This window comes from Halichoerus grypus, chromosome 4 (genome assembly GCF_964656455.1).
Source record: "Halichoerus grypus chromosome 4, mHalGry1.hap1.1, whole genome shotgun sequence".
Lineage (NCBI taxonomy): Eukaryota > Metazoa > Chordata > Mammalia > Carnivora > Phocidae > Halichoerus > Halichoerus grypus.
The window spans coordinates 167,791,637-167,818,094 of NC_135715.1; the positions used below are offsets into that span (position 1 = coordinate 167,791,637).

General features: G+C 40.0%; 1 protein-coding gene across 12 annotated transcripts in view; it reads left to right on the plus strand.

Moving 5' to 3' along the window:
- The window catches only part of UNC80 (unc-80 subunit of NALCN channel complex), a 230,500-nt gene that overhangs the window by 157,066 nt on the left and 46,976 nt on the right, over nt 1-26,458 (plus strand). For all 12 annotated transcript variants that reach the window (XM_036098772.2, XM_036098778.2, XM_036098773.2 and 9 more), the window contains 12 exons: nt 735-878; nt 4,674-4,774; nt 5,781-5,867; nt 9,744-9,927; nt 11,515-11,609; nt 12,995-13,084; nt 13,811-13,912; nt 16,341-16,521; nt 18,145-18,413; nt 20,079-20,213; nt 21,676-21,814; nt 22,963-23,059. In XM_036098772.2, coding sequence (XP_035954665.1) covers nt 735-878; nt 4,674-4,774; nt 5,781-5,867; nt 9,744-9,927; nt 11,515-11,609; nt 12,995-13,084; nt 13,811-13,912; nt 16,341-16,521; nt 18,145-18,413; nt 20,079-20,213; nt 21,676-21,814; nt 22,963-23,059 — 1,624 coding nt within the window. The remainder of the gene's footprint in view (nt 1-734; nt 879-4,673; nt 4,775-5,780; nt 5,868-9,743; nt 9,928-11,514; nt 11,610-12,994; nt 13,085-13,810; nt 13,913-16,340; nt 16,522-18,144; nt 18,414-20,078; nt 20,214-21,675; nt 21,815-22,962; nt 23,060-26,458) is intronic.

Genomic DNA, 26,458 nt, shown 5'->3' on the forward strand with positions numbered 1-26,458 from the left:
CTCCAACCCGGGGCAAGAAATAATCTATCTTCTATTTCTATGGATTTGCTTACTCTGTACATTTCACATAAATGGAGTCATACAGTATGTGGCCTTTTGTGACTGGATGCTTCCACTCAGATGCTATTTTCAAGGTTCATCCATGTGGTTTCATGTATCAGTTCTTCATTACCAGATAGTGTTCCATTATATGGATATACTGCATTGTTTATTAATTCACCAGTTAGTGAACATTTGGGTTGTTTCCACTTTTGGCTATTCTAAATTATACTACTATGAACAGTTATGTACAAGTTTGGTGGGGTGAACTGCCAAGCTATTTTCAAAAGTAACTGTGTCATTTTACATTCCTACCAAAAAGTATGATTGCTCGACATACTTGAACAGTCAAACTAATCTTGAAAATGAAGAACAAAGCTGGAAGACTCACATTTCCCAATTTCAAAACTTACTGCAAAGCAGCAGTAATCAATATTGTGTGGTACTGACAGTAAATCAATGGAATAGAATTGAACAACCAGAAGTAAACCATTATATTCATGTTGATTTCATGTTTGAAAAGGGTACCATGAAAATCCAATAAGGAAAGAATAGTCTTTTCAACAAATGGTGCTGAGACACCTAGATATCTATAACCAAAAGAACGTTAAATAGGAAAGCTTTGAACTGAGAAATGGTGTTGCATTAGAATTACAATACTGAGAAAAACACCCCGATTATGTATCTCTCTTCAGATGAGGAACACACCACCGAACACACACCAAACCACCATGTGCCTCAGCCTCCACAAGCAGTGTTCCCAGCATGCATCTGTGCAGCAGTGCTCCCCATCGTTCATCTAATGGAGGATGGTGAGGTGCGGGAAGATGGAGTAGCAGGTATCAGTTTGACTAGTAAAACCATCAATAACTCTAATAAAATACTGAAGCTGTTATCTGATGGAGGATAATGGGGTGCTCTTGAAGACATTAACTATTGGTCACATGTTGAGTTGTTTTATGTACATATTACAATTATAGATTTACAGTGCACTCTAGTAACATTATCACTGTCTTCATCCCCTTGTCCCACTACCTTTATGACCAAGAAATTGCATTTAAAATAAATACTTGGATCCAGGAGTGTTGTTGATGACCAGAGAACCAAAAAACATTTATTTGGCCACATGAAAATCAAATAGTAATTCTGGCCACCTTAGAAATCTTAGCTATTACCTTGACACCACCAATGCCATCCGTCCCACTTGGTTATCTTTCCAGACGTACTACCTAAAGAGAGTATCATATGGTTTCACTTACTTGTGGAACATAAGGAATAACAAGGAGGACATTAGGAGAAGGAAGGAAAAAATGAAGGGGGGGGAATCGGAGGGGGAGATGAACCATGAGAGACTATGGACTCTGAGAAACAAACTGAGGGTTCTAGAGGGGAGGGGGTGGGGGGGTGGGTTAGCCTGGTGATGGGTATTAAGGAGGGCACGTTCTGCATGGAGCACTGGGTGTTATATGTAAACAATGAATCATGGATCACTACATCAAAAACTAATAATGTATTGTATGGTGACTAACATAACATAATAAAATCAAATTAAAAAAATTAATTTCAAATTCTAAAAAAATAAAGAGAGTAGTTGCAAAATGAAATGATAAACTAGGGGTAAAGATGAGTGATGTTTGTGATAGACAACAGGTTAGTATTTTTTTTTTAATTTTTTATTGTTATGTTAATCCCCATACATTACATCATTAGTTTTAGATATAGTGTTCCATGATTCATTGTTTGTGCATAACTCCCAGTGCTCCATGCAGAACGTGCCCTCCTCAATACCCATCACCAGGCTAACCCATCCTCCCACCCAACAGGTTAGTATTTTTAATGTTGTTATTTTATAAAGCCTTAGAGCTCAATAATGATGTTTTTAAACCCCAATAGAAAAATGGGCAAAGGATATAAATACACAGACCAATGGTCAATAAGACCTGTAAACAACATTGTTGTTTAAGAAACCAATGAAATTTTACATTTCATCTAAAAACGTGCAAAGATGTTTTCATTTTATTATTTTATTTTTTTCTTTGAGATAGTTGACATACAGTGTTACCTTAGTTCCGGGTGTACAACACAGTGATTCACCTTCTCCGTATGTTATGCTCTGCTCACTATAAGTGCAGGTACCATGCAAAGATTAGTCTAAATGAAAATATCCATAGTTGATAAAGATTCAGGGAAAAAAGCATTCTCACACTTTGCAGATGGAAGTATGGAATTCAATACAAGTACTCTGGGACAAAGTTTCACAGTATGTGTCAAATACCTTAAAAAGTGTGACAGCCCTTTGATACAGATTTTGACTTCTAGCCATTTCCTAGGGCAATAATGAGAACTATATAAGGTTCTATATAGGATGCTGCACATTATACGTTATTTAAAATAACAAATATTAGGGGGCGCCTAGGTGGCTCAGTTGTTAAGCATCCACCTTCGGCTCAGGTCATGATCCCAGGGTCCTGGGATCGAGCCCCACATCGGGCTCCCTGCTCCGCGGGAAGCCTGCTTCTCCCTCTCCCACTCCCCCTGCTTGTGTTCCCTCTCTCGCTGTGTCTCTCTCTGTCAAATAAATAAATGGAATCTTAAAAAAAAAAAAATAACAAATATTAGAGAAGAGTTTAAATGTCCAACAAGCAATTAGTTAATCATGGCACCTCCATATGACAGCATTCTGTGTATGTTAGAAATAACATTCTAGAAGAATATTAACGTTAAAAGTTTTTAATATATTGCTAAGTAAAAAACTGAGTACCAAAGAATATTTTCTGCATATTATTTAAAAATACATGTAAATATATATTTTACATATATGAAAGGGACATACTGCAAAATGTTTCGAGTTGTTTCTGTGATTGGTGGACTAACTAGTCTTACTTTTCTGTCTTTTTCTGTATTTTTCATGCTTTAAGTGTTAAATTGCCCTACTTCAGCAATTAGAATAAAAGTAATATACAAAGATAGTTTTGCAATCAATTTCAACCTAAGAAAAACCCACACCTGTTTTAATTATTTATAAAGACACATGAAAGCTAAAGCTTATATTTATATACCTCTTGTTAATATTATTTATTTATATAGTTCATATTTTTAATTGGATGGTTGGTTTTCGGAAGCAAAATATTGGTATCCTTTGTTTAAAATATAGGCTGAATGACAAATTCATGCTAAATCCTATATTTCTAGTTTAGAAAACTAAACTAATTAAACCCTTTAGACTGAAGATCCTCCAATGCTTATCCACCGCTCACTTCTACCCACCTGCTTTTCTAGCTTGGGCACTTCTAGGCAGTCTTGGCCCAATCATTCTCCCCAAAGAAGAAGCACTTTCTTCACATTAGGAATAATTATTTATTCCTAAGACATTCTCATTAGAAGTGGGAGCCTAGGGCGCCTGGGTGGCTCAGTTGGTTAAGCGACTGCCTTCGGCTCAGGTCATGATCCTGGAGTCCCTGGATCGAGTCCCGCATCGGGCTCCCTGCTCGGCAGGGAGTCTGCTTCTCCCTCTGACCCTCCCCCCTCTCATGTGCTTGCTCTCTCATTCTCTCTCTCTCAAATAAATAAATAAATAAATCTTTAAAAAAAAAAAAAAAAAAGAAGTGGGAGCCTAATTGGCACTGGCTTAACTACTTTATCTCACTGAGGGAGATACTATTCAAAGCATTCTCGTGAACAATAAAAGATCATCTCTAATTCATATGCATTCTGAACCAAAACATATTTCCTAAAACCAAATGATTACTTTAGAAATTTCTCCATACAACCAACATTGGAATATGATTTTAATTTGATAAATACTCATCGCTCCTAATATTAGGGTAATTTCCAAAACAAAGATTCACAAATGTATTCTTTCTTTTTAAATTGAGATACAGTTGATATATAACATTGTATTAATTTTAGGCATACAATATAATAATTTGATACATATGTTTATATTATGAAATGTTACCACAACAAGTTTAGTTAACACCCATTATCACCTGTAGTAACAATTGTTTTCTTATAATAAGAACTTTTAAAATCTCCTCTCTTAGCGACCTTCAAATATGCAAGGCAGTATTGTTAAGGGTAGTCACCAGGCTGTACGTTATAGCCCCAGGATATATTTATTTATCTTATAATTGGAAGTTTTTACCTTTGGACCACCTTCACTCATTTACCCCACCCCCACCTCTGGCAACCACCAGTCTGGCCTCTGTGTCTATGAGTTTGGTTTATTTTAGATTCCACGTGTGAGATCATACAATATTTGTCTTTTTCTGTCTGATTTATTTCCTTTAACATAATGCCCTCAAAATCCATCTTCATTATCACAAATGGCAGGATTTCCTTCTTTTAAGGCTGAATGATATACTGTTGTAAATCACAAATGTGTTCTTTACAAAAGCAATTCTAAAATCTCAAGACTATCCTATACTTTTTAGTTACTTTTTTTTTTATAGGTGAAAATGTTCAGAAATAAGAGGCAAAGAGAACAAATATCTACCTTTCAACAGAAAGAGTTCATAGAACCTTGTTAAGGCAAAAAAGAGAGACTAATTAAAGCTTAGTAAATTGTTTGAATAGTGTATCTAACACTTTATCTCTATTTAAGACAAATGATCAATGTCCTCTCTCTTCTAAAGTGAGTGCTGTGGCCCAGCAAGTCTTATGGAATTGTCTGATTGAAGATCCATCAACAGTTCTTCGACATTTTCTGGAAAAACTGACCATCAGCAATAGACAAGTAAATTCCTCTTTCTTTAGAGTATAGCCGTGTACTGTGTGTGTGAACACTGTCAAAAGCAAACAGTGGGCTTCACAGAACTATGCATTGAACATCAATGTCTGACACAGAGCAAATAAGTGCTTTAGGTAATGTTAATGATGAGCAGTACTAAACTTTGCTGTTTTCTTTCAAATTGGTCCATTGACTGATGTCTCCATATGTGTTTGGTACAAGAGTAGTGATGACCCTAAGATACTGAAAGATTTTCAGTCTTTTAGACAAAGATTAAATTCAGTATAGTGTTCTTAGTAATGGGTACATTTCCTGAATTCTGATTGCTTAGTAGTCTGTGATGCAGGTAGGATTATTAGAATATGTTGAAACTGTCCATTACTCAAATCTAATTTAGCAGGCCACCTGTAAGAAGAGTATGCGAAATAAAAGTAGTTTTCTGAGCAATGGCAAAATACACTGATGATTAAAAAGTATTTGTTCGTTTCTGTGTTATGGTCCTATTTGTTGGAAGAATTAAGTTTCGTTTCTGAAAGCTAAGGTTAATTACAGACATCTCTATTTATCCTCTCTCGACCTAGCTTTATCTCTTTGACTCAAAACCTAGGAAGCAGACCTGTGAAGTTCATTAAACTACATTTGTTAACTGGCTTCTCAAGATAGGTCTGCCTTACATTTTCATCACACGTGGAAGTCATAGCAAATAGAGTTGACTAAATGTACCGCTTTCCTATGACTTGCCTATGACCAATAGACAGTCTAAATTTTTATTAAAAAAAAAAAACTTGTCTAACTACTGCTCAGTGATTCCATAGTTTAGCTCCTAAGAGAAGGTATAATAGTTGGTTTAAATACTGTTTAATAAGTATCACATATACTATATTAAAATGCCAAACATAATGGAAATTAACAAGAGGGAAAAGTAAGAGCCTCCCCCACTTTTTAAGAAGTTAATTTTATTTCCTACAGCGTGGCCACTGAATGAGATGTAGAAATTCTCTTCTTCTTTCAGGATGAGTTAATGTACATGCTGCGCAAACTTCTCTTAAATATTGGAGACTTTCCTGCTCAGACGTCTCACATCCTCTTCAACTACTTGGTGAGTTTTCGCCTCCAGTAAGTTATAAATGTTCATTTCCAATTAGGAAGCAGCAACATGAGGAAAAGGTCCTAGGGAATTTTTTTTCAATAAATTCCCATTAATGATGTGACTGAAGGTAGATCATGGTCAGCTATATTCACCATTGTTTGTATGGGGAAGCCCCTCCTGACACACTACTTGGCATGCATGTGGTGGGCACTCAATGTCAGTGTCATCTCTGTCTTCCTATGGCATTATACAACTTGCTTATGTCAGTTCTTAATTTTGGTTTTCTGTTGAGAAAACTTATATGTCATTTTAGTCATTTTTCCCTTTTCCTATCTCTCTTTTAAAATACACACAAACACACACACACACACATACACACACATACACACACACACAGAGGCAAATATTGCCCTAGATGGAAAGTATTTGTGAGTGTATTTTTCCATAGCAACTATCTTTGCTTTAAACCATCCAGACAGCTCCTTCCTGAACCCTCCAGAATTGACCAGTTTCTTTAGGATTTCCGCCTTACACCCTAAATGGATACGCAGTTTGGGGGCTCTCAGCTCAATGCCTCTTCTTTGAAACTGCACCTTAATCCAGATAGATGGTTGCGTGAATGTCTGTGTTGGGAGAACTTCTTCTTTCTCCCTTACTGTTGTCAGTCTCCTAGCAGGTAGAGAAAGAGAAGAGGTATCCACATGCCTCTGTAGCAGAATGAAAAATTTAACACTACAGCTCCTATGTGCAGAGAAATTGTGTAATCCCTTTCTCTTGTCTATGACTGATTTGGTTTTTCTCCTGAGTGCCCACCAGCTGGTTGACAAGGAAAAGAATATAAATAAGTGTCCAATCCAGTTTTAAGTTCAGACTGATAAAAAAATATAAATAGTAACTTTGGATAGTGTTCAGTCTCTCTTGGCTAAAAATATTTAGTCTCTAGGAATTCTCCTCCCTTCCAACTTCTTTCATCTCCAAACACTATGTGGGGTTGGAGAGAAAAAAGATCTTTGTTGTTGGAAGGTGGAGGAGGGACAGCAAAATATCCTCCAGATGGAGAAGTCACTTTGAGAAGGAACAATGAAGCAAGCCACTCCATACCACTCATACGGAACTGTATTCAGAGTAACTTACTGACAGGGAAGATGGGGCAGACACCGAGCCAAGGGCTAGGCAGCTATTTTCTAAGTCCAGACCTTAATCCACAGCTTTTATAGAGCAAGCACGGTGGTGAGGTGTAAGGGTAGTTATCTAAAGTGGCACCATCTTTGTGCCAGAAGGAAGCTCAGAACAAGCCTTCCAGCATTCTGGTCAGGACCTACATTCCCCTCCAAGGGGCCTGGGACACGTAGCACCAAGGGAAGTCACTGAATGGACATGAACAAGATGGAGGGCCAAGATTGGAGTCAGTATTGTCAGCACTCCTACATTTATTCAGCATTCTGTCTCTTGTCCAACATTTGCTCCGGCTCCTCCCTTTGTGAGACAATGTTCTTTATCTGGCCGGTTGCTAGATGCCTGGCTGGTGGAAACCAAAGCCCATGGCTGCTATGACTTGGGGTCTTCGGGCTCCCAGTGGTGCTTGCTGGGAGACAACCTCACCTCATCTCCTGCTGGTGCTAAACACCCCTCTAGGTTCTGGTTGCATGTCCCATATGGCTCCAGCTTAGGAAGACCTCTGGCTAGAGCATTATGCTCAGTGACACTGGCAATTCTATCCAGAAAGCTCTCCAGCCAAGCTTTCTGCTGCTTCTTGGTCCTGTGTACACCACACAAAAACCAAAGGTAGGTTATCAAAGCCAAATGTAGGGCCTTCCTCAGGTTAAGTATGTGCCCTACCATGTTTGTGTGGCATTCTGGTTGGTATCGAAAGGCCCCAAGGTGAACTTCTGTCAGAGACTAGAGGCAAACGCCCCTTCAGTGTGTCTGCCCATTCCCTCAGGTCCCTGGGTAGGAGAGATACTTATCTGGACAATTGCTCTCCATTGTCCTTCAGCCCTGGGATAAGACGATGGACATTTCATTTCCTGTCTGCCATACTCTTCCCTGTCAACTCCAAATAAGCCTTAACGGCAGACATAGGTCTTCCCAGCTAGGTAATTGACAAGCTAATAGAGAAAAGAGCTGGCAACACTTTGGCTTTGCTGTATAACCCTGTTTTGCATGAATATAAATTCTATTTTTGCATTTCTCTCTAAATCCTTATCTTTCCCCAAATCCCAAGTACATGGATGCCTTGAAGGGACTAGAAAAGGGGTCTTCTAGTCAGAATGGCAAAACAGTGAAGGGTAGAGTCCTTTTTAAACCATTACCCATATTATATATCTCTTTTTTCTAATGACTGTTAAGGATATGTATAGTGGGCATGTTGGGACCACTGACCCATCTCTTCTAATTTTGTTAGGGACTGTTTAACTTTGACCCAGTGGTCTTCACCCTGGGGTTTGAGCCCATCTGGGGGTATGTGAAAACTTTTAAAGGGATTTGGTGCTCAGATAGTTTTAAGGAATAAATCTCCAAATCCTCAACTTGCAAATATGCACTAACACTTCGTGAGCATGCCTGCCATCTCAAACATCATCCTCTACTGTCCACAAGAAAGGCCCACCCTGACCAGCCCAGGTATCACCAGATGAATTGACAGATGTATAAGACAGAGAAAGAATCTGATATACTGCATGAGTTTTAAGGAAGCCTCATCTCTGATGGATCAAGGCACTTTAAACCCATAGGACTTTCTGAACATGGGTTCTGTCCCTGTGCTTTAGTAAAATCACCTTTTTGCACCACCACCCCCCGCTAACACACACACACACACACACACACACACACACAAACCCATAGGACTTACCACCTTTTCCTGTCTTTGATAGATTTCTCCTAGAGGTAAGGTTTAGCACTCATTAGGGTGGTTAGCCTTCAGAACCACCAAAGAAGATTAAGTTAGTGACCCTGTAGGCTGATTCAACACAACTAGAAAGTTTGCTAAGATTAAGAAATTTTTCAAGAAACAATCAATAAAGCCATGGGCGGGGAAAACTTTGATGTTACTTCTTTATGATTTTGCTGTGCACTGTTGAATAAGGTAGTTAAAACTTCTTTCATCAAAATTTGTTGAAATACACATTCCAATTACAGTCAATCTGCCTTTTATTTCAATGTAGAGAATGTTTAATATATTCTCCTATTAACAAAAAAAAAATTACCTTATGATGAGACCTTTTATTTTATTTTTTTAAAAGACTTTATTTATTTATTTGACAGAGAGCAAGGGGAGTAGGAGAGGGAGAAGCAGGCTCCCCACTGAGCAGGGAGCCTGATGTGGGGCTCCATCCCAGGACCCTGGGATCATGACCTGAGCTGAAGGCAGATGCTTAACTGACTCAGCCACCCAGGCACCCTGATGAGACATTTTAAATGTCAACCTAAATATGTGCAAAAGGACCCAGAGCTTTTCAAGATTTTAGGGGACACAAAGAAAAATCTGTTAAGGTCACCAATTTAGCCAAGCACAGTGTTCATTGGTTCAGACCGCTAGACGTAATCCAATCTGCAAATACTGTTTCAGCAAACATCTTGTAGAGATTAATTTGGGGTGGCCTCAGCACCTGAACTACCAAGCGACTTGAAGCCTGGAAAAACAATCTTCTGCTTTTGTCTTAAATCACCATTTCCCTGAAACACAAAAATGTATGGCAACCTGTTCTGGTTGGTTTTCCAGTTCCACCCTCTTGCTCATGGACATTGAAAAGTATTAGAGGAAACGTTAAACGGAGAATATGAAGGCACAAAAGAATATTTGATTAAGGAAACAAAAGAAGCCAAGGAAATGAGAATGTTTGCTCAGGATTATCGTGGTTTTGTGACCTCTCCCTGTTCTTTTAGGTGGGATTAATCATGTACTTCGTGCGGACCCCCTGTGAGTGGGGGATGGACGCCATTTCGGCCACCCTGACTTTCCTGTGGGAAGTGGTGGGTTATGTAGAGGGACTGTTCTTCAAGGATCTCAAGCAGACCATGAAGAAGGAGCAGTGTGAGGTAAAGCTGCTGGTGACCGCTTCCATGCCAGGTAACCCACTACCGCTGTTGGATGACATAACTTTTCTCTTTGTTTAAGAGTATAAATAACCCTTTTAAAGTCCAACCGCCTCTTTCATTCATGAGAAAAATTTCAGAGTCCTGACCCTGGTGTTGGGGGCTTCAAAGAATTTTTGTTTAATACAATCTGAAGAAATACAATAGACCCTTTAAAAGTCAGAGATTGCCAGATGAAAGGGGAGACATCAGAACCAATCCACATGAATCAGTCCTTGAAGAGCGGCCAAGGTTGAAGATGTATTTAAGTCTATCACACAGGGCCAGCTGAACGGGGAGCCTTTCTGAATGAATGTTTGGCACTGCAAGGGGAATGATACTGTTTGCATGGCATGGACCCCAGATCTTTGTAAACTCTATGAGAGATGGCTTTATGAAAAATTGGAAAAGGGACAAGCAGGAAGAAAGGAGAACAACAAAAGAACATGAAGTGTGATGTAAACTTGAGCTACGGTTCCTTTTCACTCCTGATAGCTTGCTTTTCTTTAAGATAGAAATTCTTCCGAGTCTTTATCCTGGTGCAGTGACTAAGAAAATACCAGATGATCCATGTATTAAAATAAAGAGAAAGGCACAATTATATAAAGATGAGAACACAGGGTATGCAATGTAGAGGCCTGCATTAAAGTCATGTTACTCCCACTTATTAATACAGTTAGTATTAGCTAAAAAAAAGTACATCATTTTTCAAGCTTTCTTTACTCATGGGTAAAACAAGGATGTGATTCATACTGCACAATCATGAGTCATCAATGCATTTACGTAGATAAAATACTTGCTGTCATACCTGACTCATAGCAAGTGTTCCATAAATGGAAGTTGTGTATTTATATGTTCCATAGGTTATCTGACAAGGTGATCAGTTTTTATTATAGCAAAGAAACTCATGTTGTCATTCATAGGCTTAAAAACAGCTCATTAAAAGCCAAGGTATATCATGATGTTCACAAACACTTATAATGAATGAATGAAGTAGAATAAGTACTAACTCCCTAGCCTAGTAGAATACAGAAAATGTAAATTTAAACTGCATTCCAGGTACTTGTCATGGTTTTGCTAATATCTCTTTTTGTATTTTCTCAACCATTACTGTGTGATCATCTCATTTAAAATACAGGGATATATTACTTGTTGCAACACATAAGGTTTGAATTCTGACTTTTCTGTTAAATAAATGTGTCTTTGACTAAGTTACTTATAAGTTCTTACTTGTAAGAGTCCATTTCCATTGTTTTCTCATTTGTAGAATGAAAATAATAATACCCATACCATAGGGTTGTTGTGAGATTTAAATATCATGCACATAAAATACATGTCAAAGTATTGGGAACTCCATAAATGGTAGCTTTTGTTATTTAGTCAGTAAATAAATTTAAAACATCTATTTTAACTATAAAAGAGGGATATTAGGGCAACACAGAGTTTACCATAAGCACTCACTACAAGTAACAATCATAACAAGAAAAATATCAGCCCATTGATAATATTTTAATATTTTGTGCCTTAAAGATAAACTTTCCTAGAGTGAACTTCAGCTTATGATTGTATTTGCCTTCTGTAGGTACGAAAACCTTGGTAGTTCATGGGCAGAATGAGTGTGATATCCCAACCCAGTTACCAGTCCATGAAGACACTCAGTTCGAAGCCCTGCTCAAGGTATGAATGGCTTTCAACAGAAATGATTTTTAAAGCACAATGTCTGTGGCCACTTCACTGATCATCCCATTTAGAATTAAATGGCATTTTCCTATCTTCAAACAAATACATGCATTGACTTACCTCTTGTAGAATGTGCTCCGCTATCATGTACTTCCCCCATTTCCTCACATGATTTTCCCCACACCTACCGACATCATAGCTCTGCTTTGAGGTAGGTAAATACATGCCGCTTCTCCTTCAGCTGAAGCAGCATCTTGACCCTCTCAAGCGTACTGGCTCCCCTGGGAGTGCTGTCGATTCCTGCTTCAGCGCTCCCTGACATCACGTGGGGGTAGTTCTGGAGGTGCCCTGGGGTTGCACACTGAGGGAGCTGAGGCAGCCTCTGTCAGCTGCTGATCCTGCCAGAGACCCTTTCTCTGGCACTTGGTTGCACGGTGTACAGTCTGACTTCCACGGACGGAAGTGGGTGGAGAAGCAGAACATATATACCTTAGAATAAATCGGGTGAGTCAAGACAGTTCTTTAATGGTTATGGCAGTTGTGACCCTTGGCAGAAAGCCAATCCACAGTTACACATGCCTGTATGGCTTTTAAGGTAAAGTACTACAGCTATTCCCCATCTATCTGGATTCCAAACTTTTGGTAAACTGATTTCCTGGAACACAGCTCCAGGCCAAGACGGAAGCAGGAAAGGCCTCTGAAAAATTCAGTTGTACCAAACGTGTATATCTTATTTCGGTACAAAATGCCTCCTTCAGGCCTTACCCAGACATCTCCAGAGAATTACTAAGGCCCAGTGAAGCGAACTTCAACAACCACTCCATTTTCCTACTCAGGCTGAATGGCAGGAAGGTAAACAGAGTAAGTCCCAACCCCGGTTCCACCATAACCAGCGTGACCTAAATTGAACAGGACCTCTCCAGGCTCAGATTCTCTTTCCCCACTACTGGGGTACTAGTGCAGGATATACAAGGTACCTACATGGAAGGCATTGAACTCAGAATACGGTATACAATAATGGCTCAGTGTGTTGCCGCTTGTATTATTTTTAATGGCGTTACCAAACATGCTTTCTTCCTGACATTGAGACCAGCAGATGCCACTGTACCTCCACGGTTCACTCCGCAGTCTGAATTCATAATTGCACATCTTTTAGCACTTTGAGAGCAGTTGGTTTATATTACGTTACAAGTCTGGATTATATCATTCTTTGGGCAACTGTGTATTCAAATCCAATATGTATCCATATATATATACATATAAGAAGTATATAAGATCTATAATCCTTATAAGTTACCTTGTTTTGGTATTTGTATCTTTCAGCTTACTACCTGGCACATAATATGTTCTCCATAAACATTTATCTATACTTATTGTTCTAGGAGTGTCTGGAGTTTTTTAATATCCCAGAATCTCAGTCAACCCATTATTTTCTCATGGACAAACGATGGAATCTTATCCACTACAATAAGGTGAGACTGCACAGTGATGCACTCCTGTTGAGTTGTGTCAGAAACTTGTCATGCCTTTCCTGAATGTTGCTCTCACTCAGGGAGGCATCGTTGTTCAGTGGTTAGGAGTATGGCCACTTAGGTTACACCACCTTGCTGTCAGTGTAGCTTTGGACTAGCCACTGTACCTTTGTGCCCTTCATTTTCCTTGTCTGTAAAATGAAGAGGATGATAATAGTATCTATCATAGGTTGCAATAATTAAAGGAGATAAGGCAAATAAAGCATTCATTATTATTACCTCCTGATGAAAAATTAAGTTGCCCATATAATAAATATGTGTGTCTACTTGGAATTTTAATGTCCTTGTTATTCCTCTTTTTATTATGTTGAGCATGACCATGGTGACCTGACCTAATGACCAAAGGGCACCTCAAGACATCACTTTACAGTGACCTTCTTCCTCCAGAATGTCCTTTATTAAATTGCCTTTGGATCCTTTGCTCCTGATGTTGCACCCTAGTGTTTGGAAAGGGTGCTAAGCCTACGTGGTTTGATGCTTTCCTGAGGTGGGCGTTTACTTTCCATAGGATTTTATAGAATTGGAGAGCATAAAATGAGAAAACCCTTAGAAAATACATAACTTTCATTTGACCTTTGGGTAAAGAGGAAATTAGAGTAAAATTTAATCATTTGATAATCATCTGAACTCTTTTTTTTTTTTTCTCTTTGTGTAATCCTGCCACAGACATATGTTCGGGATATTTATCCTTTCCGGAGATCAGTATCTCCACAGCTGAACCTGGTACATATGCATCCAGAGAAAGGACAGGAGCTCATTCAGAAACAGGTGACTGACCACCTCTATTTTATTATATGGTTTTGCCAAGTCATTGGGATAGATGATCAGTGAATGTGTTGCCAACCCCGAGATTCTGATTCTGATACAATCCTCTCTCGAGAAAGTGGATGGGTAGGCCCTTGGTCAATAGTTCCCCAAAATAGTGTGTTAGTTTTCATAAATTGGATCATAATGTAAAGGTATCAAAGAACACTCATTTGGATTAATGCTATGACAAATCGTTGGGTTTAAACACTAGAAATCTTCGAATTTATTTACCTACTAGTTTCCAAGTATTCTTCTCACATTTTTGTAAAACAGGATTGGAAGTACACAAATGCAGCTCTTGGAAGGTTGCCACAGAGGTTTACACTGGTTGGGAAAAATAAAATAAAAGGGATCAATGTATTATGCCTGGGAAAAGCATTGAGCTAAGTTACAGAGACTTGGACCCAGTCCCAGCTCTGCCACTGATTGGTCACCTGACCTTAGGCATGTTACTAACTTCCCTTAAAACAGGAGACAGAATCAAGCAGTTGTACTTAAATTTATGATTGAAGAAAAGAATAAGGAAATTCACTATTTTGTATGCAAAATATAGCTATAGTCCACAATTCTTTTTTTTTTTTAAAGATTTTATTTATTTGTTTGAGAGAGAAAGAATGAGACAGAGAGATCATGAGAGGAGGGAGGGTCAGAGGGAGAAGCAGACTCCCCGCCGAGTAGGGAGTCTGATGCAGGACTTGATCCCAGGACTCCAGGACCATGACCTGAGCCGAAGGCAGTTGCCTAACCAACTGAGCCACCCAGGAGCCCTATAGTCCACAATTCTAATAATGATACCATTTTAATATGGTCTATGTGTTACATTCATTTATTTATTTTTATTTTGTATTTTTTAAGATTTTATTTATTAGAGAGAGAGAGAGAGAGTGCACTTGCATGCGCCCAAAGGGGAAGGATGGTGGCGGAGGGGGAGGGACAGAATCCCAAGCACACCCCACGCCAAGTGCACCCAACAGGGGACTTGATCCCACAACCCTGAGATCATAACGTGAGCCAAAACCAAGAATTGGACCTCAACTCACTGAGCCACCCAGGCACCCCCACATTCATTAATTTTTAATAAAATGTCTAAAGAATTTCAGGATAATTTATCATTTCAGTTTTTCTGCACATATCAAGAAGGTTAATTTGGCATCAAACTATTCAAAAACAACTTCATGGAATGAATGAGAATGGCATAGAATTAGACCACTTAAGTAATTAAAAGTATAGTTAGCATAAACTACCTGAATTGCAGTTGAAAGAGGAAAATAGTGCAAGTATTACAAAGTGTGTGGTCTTGGGTCTAAAGTATACATAACTGTAAGGTCTTAAGTGTATATAATTTCTGAAATAATTACCCCCAATTATCCCAGCCCCTGATTTTGGCAGCAAAAGAATTAAAACCATTATCAACAATAGCACTTCACTAGTGTGTTCTTTTTATGTCTAAGAACATGTTTTTAAAAATTGCATAAAATGGGGGCACCTGGGTGGCTCAGTCATTAAGCGTCTGCCTTTGGCTCAGGTCATGGTCCCAGGGTTCTGGGATTGAGCCCCTCATTGGGCTCCCTGCTCAGCTGGAAGCCTGCTTCTCCCTCTCCCACTCTCCCTGCTTGTGTTCCCTCTCTCTCTGTGTCTCTCTCTGTCAAATAAATAAATAAAATATTTTTTTAAAAATTGCATAAAATGGAGCTCTCGTTCTGTGTACACTCCAAGTTGGAATTTTAAGATTTCTTTCTGAGTTCTGCAGGGAGATAGTAGTATGCAAGCCTGTGGTTCTGGCCCTGGAGTTTCCTCAGCAGCTTCGGACTGCTTATGGACCTCCTCATCACACTCCCTGTGCACCCATCATCAACAGGAAAGGAACAAAGAGAAGGGACCAAGAGAATCCTGTCTGCGCCATCTAGGCCCATCAGCTTTTGTACCAAGATAGGTTCTTCCTGGATCCCATTTCAGTCCTTTTTTAAGAGAAAAGCCCAAAACAGCTTAAGGTATCTGTGGAAATGGTAGAGGCACTTGGAACTGACTGACTGGCTCCTGTTGGAAAAGGTCTTCCATATTATGATATCCAAACAAATGGGCTCTATTTCATATGGAACGATTCCTGACAATGCTTGCATTGTGCTCCTCCAGCCTGCAAACCCCTAAGAAACACTTCCTTCTGGGGAGCAGGCGGATACAGGAAGTGAGAGTCAATCAAGCATTGTTTGCTCCATCTATGTGGTAAAGAAAAAAAACCATTTCTCCCTCAATTCAACACCCACCCCCCCCCTTGATTTTTTATCAGCCCTGTTTGCCATGAAAGATTTTACTTCAATGTCTTCACTCCTTTTAATCTCAGAGTTGCTAATTCTACGTTTCCTCTGCTCCTGCTTTTGTTTGCGGCTAGGTGTTCACTCGGAAGCTGGAGGAAGTCGGGCGGGTTTTGTTTCTCATCTCCCTGACGCAGAAGATCCCCACAGCCCACAAACAGTCCCATGTCTCCATGCTCCAGGAAGACCTCCTCCGACTACCCTCATTCCCCCGAAGTGCTATTGACGCTGAATTTTCACTCTTCAGTGATCCACAAGGTATCAAGAAAAAAAAAAAGCATTTCTTTTCTTGGGCTTCCTATGCCCTTGTTTGGTCCTTGGCTGGAGAGCATCTGAACCAGCAGACAGTTCTCTAAGGCAGTGCTTCTCAGCCCTCAGTGCATCAGAATCACCTGGAGGCCTTGATAAAACACAGATTGCTGGGCTGCACCCTCCCCAGGTTCTGACTCAGTGGCTCCGGCATAGAGCCCGGGAACTTGAATTTTAGCAAGTTCCCAAGGGATGTCGATGCTGCGATTCCAGGGAGCAAACTGAGACCACTGTTCTTAACTAATCATAGGCAGGATTTTTTTGTTTTTTTTTTAATTTAAATTCAATTAATTAACATATAATGTATTATTGGTTTCAGAGGTAGAGGTCAGTGATTCATCAATCTTATATAATACTATGCTCATTACATCATGTGTCTGCCTTAATGTCCATCTCCCAGTTGTCCCATCCTCCCACCCCCTGCCCCCATAGCAAGCCTCAGGTTGTTTCCTATGATTAAGAGTCTCTTATGGTTTGTCTCCTTCTCTGGTTTCATCTTGTTTTATTTTTTCCTCTCTTCTCCTACAATCCTTGGTTTTGTTTCTTAAATTCCACATATCAGTGAGATAATATGATAATTGTCTTTCTCTGATTGACTTATTTCGCTTAGCATAATACCCTCTAGTTCCATCCACCACGTTGTTGCAAATGGAAAGATTTCATTTTTGATGGCTGAGTAGTATTCCACACACACACACACACACACACACACACACACACACACACACACCACACATATTCTTTTCCATAAGCAGTTGAAGGCAATAGTATGGTATTGTTAGGGTAGGTAGTAGTAGGTATTGTTACTTGACTAAGTGAAGAACAGGTGTTCGTATGAACTTCAGGAAACAAAACTCATCTACAGAAATCAGGACAGTGGTTGCCTCTGAGTTGGGGGGGATATATCTCCTGGAAACTTTCTGAGGTAATGAAAATGGTCTATGTATTGATTGGTGCGTTGGTTACATGAGTGTGTATTTTTGTCAAAACTCACCGAACTCTCCATTTGAGATCCGTGTATGTTTGTTTTACTCTATCTGAATTAACACCTGAATGGAGAGGGAGATAGAGACAGAGAGACCAGAAAGAGGCTCGCTTCAAAGCCTTGCTGTGTGACTCAGTTATTAATTTGAGATATTTACAATTAGCCTCCCAATGTTCAATGTCTTCTTCACCCAGAAGTTCCAGAGCAAATAGTAGAAAGAGCTCTCGTCTGTCTGTCCAGGAATTCAAAGATCTAGAACCAGTCCCAGCCCTGCCATTTCCTTTCTGAAACAACTGATATTTTTCCCCAATGCCACAGCTTATTCAGTGCAACATGCTGCAAATGTCAGCCCTGTCTGGCCTCCAGAGTCGAATCAAGGAGGTGATGATGGAAGTCCGTTGAGAACCAGGGAGTGTGATACCAGCAGCAGCAATGTGTGCTGGAAGCATTTCCGCAGCACATCTTCCCGTCCCAGAGCTGGAACAAATGGGAAACAGCAGTGCCCCCCCCCCCGGTTTGATGGCCCTCCCACGCTGACAGGATTGGCGTGGGGCTAATTCTGTCTCTGCTGTTTTGTGTTTTCACAGCCGGCAAGGAGCTGTTTGGCCTCGACACTCTTCAGAAAAGCTTGTGGATCCAGCTCCTGGAGGAGATGTTCCTGGGCATGCCGAGCGAGTTTCCCTGGGGAGATGAAATCATGCTCTTCCTCAACGTCTTTAACGGGGCTCTGATCCTCCACCCGGAAGACAGCGCCCTGCTCAGGCAGTACGCCGCCACCGTCATCAACAGCGCTGTGCACTTCAACCACCTTTTCTCTCTCAGCGGCTACCAGTGGATTCTGCCCACCATGCTGCAGGTGCAGTGGCTCTAGCCTCCTCACCAGAAAACCAACTGCCCGTACGGCAGGTCAACAAGACCTGTACTACAACTTTTTAAGATGGAAGTTACCTGCTTTTGTGGCAGCAGAAGGCACCAAATGAAATCTCCCCAGAATTTTCTGGAAGGTCACAATATCCCGTTCTGTCTCTCCTGAGGTCTCCCAGACCTGGGATAGGCTTTCCCCTTTCCTCTAACCACTCTTTGAGTGGTTCTCAAACTGGGGTCGCTGGACAAGCAGCATCAGCATCCCCTGGGAATTTGTTAGAAATACACATTCTTGGGCCCCACCCCAGACCTACTTAACCAGAAACTGTGGAGTCAGGGCCCGTTCATCTGGATTCTTACAAGACCCCCGGGTGGTTCTGATGCCCTAGAAGTTTGGGAATCACTGCTCTCTTTACTCAAACGTATGGCAAGTGTTCCACTGATGTTTCTCCTGAGAGATTTTCTGATCTCTGTCTGAATCGAGATTTCCGTTGCTATTAAATTTGCTATGCTGAGATCGGAGGAGGTGAAGTCAGCAGGAACAATTTCCATGTACCCATGTCTAACGTGTATCTGGCTACGTTTAGGAGTAATGGATGAAGTTCAGACAGAGCCTAGGGGCTCATCCCAGTCCTCTACTTTTATGGAAGTTTTAATAAAAATTATAAAAGTAATACATGCTTGTGCAAAGTGGAGTTTGTTCAACCTACTGGGGCAAGAAATTTTCTTTAATATCAGGCCTCTCTTATTTTTAGATAGTTGGAACTTTCTCTATTTTTATAAACTTTTTTACTGATTTCCAAAAACAATAAATGCTCGTTATAAAATTCAGAAGATAAAGTTTAAAGAAGAAAACAAAGATCACCTATAATCCTCCTTCCTAGATAACCATTATTTATACTTCTTGAAAATCCTTACTCTCTATCCTACTTTTTTTTTTAAGCAAAAGTTGGATCATACCACATGTTCAAGTTTGTTACCTACCTTTCTCACATCACACTAAGAATATCACGGGCTTTTTCTCATGTAGCTACGTTGAGTGCTAGAGCATCTTTCTAATAACTGCATAATATTCTGCTGATGCATATACCACAATCTACTTAACCTACCCCAATTTATGAATAATTTCACTTGTTCAAAATTTTCCACTATTATAAGCAAAATTGCAGTAGGAATTCCTCTATATCCGTCTTTGTACCTTTGTCCAATTTGTTTCTTGAGGTAAATTCCTAGTGACACACTCCCTGGGAAAAAGTATATTCATGTTTATTACCAAATCTCTCACAAGAGAGATCATACTGTTTTATACTCCCATCTACCAGTTTATTAAATTAGCCACTTCTCTCCATGCTTCCCAGGGCTATGAGGTGTTTTTGTTTTGTTTTTGTAGAGAGAGAGACTGTGAGGGGCGGAAGAGGGGAGGGCGGGGCGGGGGTGGGGGAGAGGGAGAGAATCTTAAGCAGTCTCCACGCTCAGCAGAGTCTAACACGGGGCTCGATATTAGGACCCTGCAAGTATGACCTGAGCCCAAGTCAAGAGTCGGATACTTAACCGACTAAGCCACCCAGGCGCCCCTCCATTGCTATGAGTTTTAAAAGCAAACACAAGTTTGACAGGCTGCTAAGGCATGTTCTGAATATGTGGCACTTTTCCGCAGGTGTACTCCGATTATGAAAGCAATCCCCAGTTGCGCCAAGCCATCGAATTTGCCTGCCAACAGTTCTACATTCTACACCGGAAGCCATTTGTGCTCCAGCTGTTTGCTAGTGTGGCCCCTCTCCTGGAGTTTCCTGTAAGTAGACCAACCTGATGAGGAAAGCAAAGGCTCTTTTAGAGTCGGCTGTGGCAAGGGAGTTCGTCACCGTCACCTGTGTCTTGGCAGAGACTCAAAGGCTGACAGAGGAGTAAGGAACTTTTATGGTGGAGAAAAGGGAAGGCTTCAGGGGTGCCCTGATCGGAGGCCGTTGGTACGGGGGAGCTGTAAGCCGGCTAACTAGAAGTGGGGCATCCGGTGTAATTGCTTAGGGGTACATATTTGGCTTTCTCTGATTGGTCTAGTTGGAAGCAGGGACAAGGATCAGGGGAGCTGTCGGTTTTACAAGGCCTGGCCATTAGAGAACCAATGGTTAAAGGGGTTATTGTTTGGTTTCCGCTAGAGCTAGTAGTCTGACTTCCTACTGACCTGACTTACAGCAGGCTGGTTCCTGGGCTAGTGACTGTGGACAATGGGTTGGTTTCCTGGGCGGGTTACCACAGGTTTTGGATCAGAGTTCTGTTTTTATACACGACCTGCTCATTTATATTGTCCATTTGTGCAGTCAGCGTCTCAGCTCTCTTTCTTCAACCAGGGGGATACGAATATCATAATTACTTCTCTTCATTTTTCTTCAACCCTCATCTCTGCCTGTAGGATATTAATAGACCTACTCCCCAGGTTTTTATACTCAATTAATAAAAAGGAAGAGTTCCTCATTCTCATTCCTTTCTATCACTCTCTAGCACTTACCCTGCTTTCTTTTTCTTTTTCTTCAGAACCCTTATACCATACTATATCACATGTCATACATTTGATTCACTAATATGTATCTCTACCATACCCCAAAATAGAATTTAAGCTCCATTAAAGCAAGACCTTCATCTGTTTCTGTTTGCATTTGGTTTGTTTTTATTTTGTTTGTATGTCTGTTTTGTTTTGTTTTTGTTTTGTCATAACGTCAGTGTACAGAATTCTACTTGGCACATAGTAGGAATTTAAGAGGGATTTGTTGTTTTAATGAATCAAGGCCATTTTAAATAGATTTGAGATGGCAAGCATCTCCATTTTGGAGTTATATTATCAAACAAGACCTGAAAAATGCCAAAAGTTGTTAAAATAAGCATCTGTTTCCCCAGACGTATTTGAAGTATTCTACTCCTACATTATGGAAAGTTCCTTCAGGAATGCTGAGTCCTTCCATCGTGGACCAGAGGAGACATTTACATGAATTGTTCTGGCAGTCTACATATTGCTGTATTTTTAGGAGTATGCCCAAATACCTCTTTGTACCAGATTAGCATTTAATAGATCCCTTGAAAGTCAGGTGTTCCATTCCAAAATCATATAGCAGCATTGCTGGATGCAGGATTGTGGGAGCTGAATGCCAGATCGATGTAATTATTATCATTGGTGGTGTTTGTGAGATTTGAATTTCTGATCAAACCACATTACTGCTGAGGTGAGAATCAATAAACTAAAATAGCCTTTCTTCATACAGGATGCTGCCAATAACGGGCCCAGCAAAGGTGTGTCAGCTCAGTGCTTGTTTGACCTGTTGCAGTCCCTGGAGGGGGAGACCACTGACATGTTAGACATCTTAGAGCTGGTCAAAGCTGAGAAGCCTCTTAAGTCATTAGGTAAAAACAAAAGTTGCCCTGACCTTCTTTTTCCCTTTGTAATTTTTTTTAAAAAATAATTCTATATTAAATATTTTAACCTAAATCAAAACAGAAAAAAAAAAAACGAAAAAGTGGTATACATTGAATGAGGACATTTCCTATCTCCTGTTTTTCTTAAATTTCTTAAAAATCCTAGGATTGCCTGGTTGGCTTAGTTGGTTAAGTGTCCAACTCTTGGTTTCAGCTCAAGTCATGATCTCAGGGTCCTGGGATCAAGCCCTGCAGCAGGCTCTGTGCTCAGAGCAGTCTGCTTGTCCCTCTCCCTCCCCCTCTGCTACACCCCCTATTCCTGCATGTGTGCATGCTCTCTCTCTCTCTCTCTCTCTCCCCCTCCCTCCCTCTCTCTCTCTCTCAAATAAATAAGATGTTTAAAAAAAAAATTTTTTTTAATTTATTGAAAATCCTAGGGGCGCCTGGGTGGCTCAGTCATTAAGCATCTGCCTTTGGCTCAGGTCATGATCTCAGTGTCCTGGGATCGAACACCGCATCGGGCTCCCTGCTCCGTGGGAAGGCTGCTTCTCCCTCTCCAACTCCCCCTGCTTATGTTCCCTCTCTCACTGTGTCTCTCTCTGTCAAATAAACAAATAAAATCTTTTAAAAAATTAAATAAAATAATTTTTTTTAAAAAAGAAAATCCTAAAGAGTAAGGAATTCCCTCCCATGAAAATTGTATTAAACTGATGCTTCATTCTACACTACTCTAGTACCACAGTGTTCAGAAAATTAGGTTTTCCTGGGCAATTCTAGGTGAGTAACTCTCTAAAATGGTCTTTTATGATCATGAAATGTGTAGAACTAGAGGGAATTCAAAGATAAAGTCTCATGTCTTAGACATCTGCGTGCCCTTGGGTATCTTTTAGTAGGTCAGATTTTTTTCCCAAACTACCCCCTGAAAAGCACTTTTATTTTTCATCTGATTATTCAAAAGGAGGAAACAGAATTTTCAGTCCCTTTAGATGAAGAAATTAATCGTGTTCACAGTTTAGAAATAAAGTCTGATGAAGAAATGGCTATCAAGTATAACTGGAGTGTTAAGAGTGATAATGTCTCCTTTATCCCTGGCAGACTCCACTCTGATTTTGTGCCTTGACCTTCTGTCCCTTCAGATTTCTGCTATGGAAACGAAGACCTGACATTCTCTATAAGTGAGGCCATTAAGCTCTGCGTGACTGTGGTAGCCTATGCTCCCGAATCATTCAGAAGGTAATGCAGCCCTTTATTCTAGGCCTTGTGATCAGTAAATGTGGCTAAGGAAATAAAAGTGAATGAGTACAAAGGTTATGTGGGCTCATATCATCCTGTAATATTCTGGCAAGGATGTTCTCAATAACTACATTTAGGAAACGTATCATAGCACAGGTTCTGGAAAATACAGTAAATCTTCATTAATGTAAAACACCCTAAAATTTGGAATTTGTGTGGCAGCTAAGATGTTTCGTCTTGTTTAGAAAATACTGTCCTGACATGTAACACAAATGAATAGTAAACAAAATTGCAGAGCAGACATTTAAACTATCGAAGAGAATGCTTTTCAAGGAGCACTAAGAACTCCTGGCACACATAGAGCAAGAATAGAAATCTTGCCTGTCATTTTGCCAAGTGTAAGGAATGAGAAGGATTCACATGGAAAGTGTCCTCCCAATTCCAGGACGTTGGTGCTAGTCTGATTTATGTACTGATATGCGAAATGAAAATCAATCTCATCTTGCTATTAAAAGAAAACTTTTAAAGACAGAGACAGTAATTCAGATGAATCAGGGATAGCCCCCTGTTATGCAGTTATAGATCCTTAAAAATAATAGAGTTACATTCCTTTAAATGCTCCCTGAGGCTGGCTTAATCAACCCTCTGGCCCTCCTCCCCAATTATATCAATATTAGGCAATCTCTCCCCTCTTGACTTCTCAATCTACTTTGATCTTTTCTTGTAATGTCTAGTTCATTAACAAAATCCCAATTTATGTGCTATCGTATTTTTGGTATAAGGATCAAGCTTGAAACTGGACCGCCCTGAAAACCCACAGTGTGGAGGAAAGAAATCCTGTTCTGTTGGCAAGCTCTTGCAGGAAGAAGTAAAGAGCGGAGTTGATTTTGTCAGTGTATCTTTATCAGTTTGCCTCTCAGATTAGTCTTTCCCTCTCCCCTACAACAGAACGAGTAAAGGGACAAAGAGGGACCAGGATTCATATTAATTGAACTCTCTCTACATGAAGAATGAGTAAGAAATATCCATCCCCCCCCACCAAGATTCCCAGCTTTTTTTGTGTTAATCAGCTGGGATTAAATATCATGCCAGTGGTCAACCAGAAGTGTGGCTATGTCCCTCGAGAGAGCAAATCTACAGTCTATAGCAATGGTCCTTCCCCACTTTCCTTGGGCTCGTCCTATAATATCAAGGCTCCATAAAAGCCTCAACAATGGATTGAAACCCTGCGTTAACTCCAAGCCCATTCTATTTCTGGGTGTAAAAATACTCCCTATCCTATTTTCTATTCCAGGTGTGTCTGAGTACATTGTTAGTAGGGTGTCTCAGAGGATCTGCAGTGAGATGAAGTGATAACATCAAGACACTGCAATAATAAAATGCATAAAGGTTCTCCAATGTTAAAATGTCAGTGACATAGAAAACCCCCAGATTTAACTAAAAATTTTTCCCATTATCAGATTTCTGGTAAGACATGGAATCCTCTCTCAAGTTAAAATCCATGAGATGCTTGGGTGGCTCAGTAGGTTAAGCATCTGCCTTTGGCTCAGGTCATGGTCCCAGGGCCCTGGGATGGAGCCCCACAACAGGTTCCTTGCTCAGCGGGGAGCCTGCTTCTCCCTCTGCCTGTTGCTCCCCCTGCTTGTGCGCTCTCTCTCTCTCAAATAAATAAATAAATAAAATCTTTAAAAAACAAACAAAAATCCAAACACACTGAAATCAAAAGGAATTAGAGTTCACAATCAAATTCTCTAGTCATTGTGGGTTAAAGGCCAAAGTCCAATATTGTTAAATTAAGTTAAATTAAAATTAAAGAAAGAATTATCCTCCCTAGTCCCTATTCTGTTCTATTTAAGCCAGAGGGGTTCTTAAATTTCTGGGTAGGATCAGGGTCTCTTAAGCAGCTGTTCCCCAGGATCTCTCCCAAGGAACAAGTACAATTCTTATAACTCTTCAACACTGGTAACACCAAGTCCCTATTGTACTTAAATTTTTTAAGTAAATGTATTTTATTTAAATGTAACATTTACACAAAAAGGTTTTTAAAAATCGTAATTTTATAGTTGTACCAACGTTCATAAAGTTAGCTCATCTACACAAGTACTACTCAAATAGAAAAATCAGATGAGCCACTACCCTAAATCATCTTTGCCTGTTTCTGAACTCTATTCAGGTGAAATAATATAGTAAGTACTTTTTAATGTCCTACTTTTGTTATTCAATGTTATTTCATGAACTTCATCCACATCATTGTAAGTCACCACAGTTTGTTCTTCATTCATCTGTAATATTTAATGTATTTGCCACAATCAATTTCTCGTAGACAGACTTTTGTGTTATATCTAATTTGAAGCTATTACAAATAATGCTGCAGTGAAGGTTTTTGTACGCATCTTTGTGAGCTCATATGTGTGTATTTCTGTAGGTAGAAATGCTGTGCTAGGTCATGGAAGAGGTGTGTGTTTTCCTTTAGTAGATACTACTGGTTTTCCAAAGTGCAAAGTGCCTACTGAAGTCTTCTACCCATTTTTAAATAAGATTATCAGTATTTATTTTATTTGATATGTAGAATTTGTCTAAAGTGTCTGATGTAAGGACTTTTAGCTTATATAGACTGGGGTGCTGGTAAACGTTTAATAACCAGCTCTCTGGCGGAGAAGAGTCCCTGTTGCAAAGCATTGCTGATTTGCCAATATCTAGCTGTGGCTGAGTACAAGATACCAGCATGACGTCATTGAACATGGGGTTGGAAACAGATGCATACCTAGACTGTCTTGACCTGTTAAGTGTCCACTCCAGCACACCACTGGTTATACGCATTTCAAATAACATCTCTTACTCTGTGACTTATAATTTTACTCACCTAATATTATCTTTTAATGAAACAGAATTCTTTATTTTAATGTAGTCCAATGTATCACTATTTAGTGCTTTCTGTGTTCCTTTAAGAAATCTTGGCTAACCTGGGGCGCCTGGGTGGCTCAGTTGTTAAGTGTCTGCCTTTCGCTCAGGTCCTGGTCCCAGGGTCCTGGGATCGAGCCCTGCATTGGGCTCCGTGCCCAGTGGGAAGCCTGCTTCTCCCTCTCCCACTCCCCCTGCTTGTGTTTCTGCTCTCGCTATGTCTCTCTCTCGGTGTCAAATAAATAAAATCTTAAAAAAAAAAAAAAAAGAAATCTTGGCTAACCCAAGCTTATGAATATATCCCCTTATATTATCTGCCAAATGCTTTATTGTTTTTACCCTCATATTCAGATAGATAATCCATCTGAAATTAAATTTTGGTATGGTGTAAAGTAAGGGTCAAGATTTCTTTTTCCCATACAGATGCTAATAGACAATAGACCAAGTACCATTTAAGGAAAAGACTAGCATTTCCCATTGCACTGCAATGTCATCCTT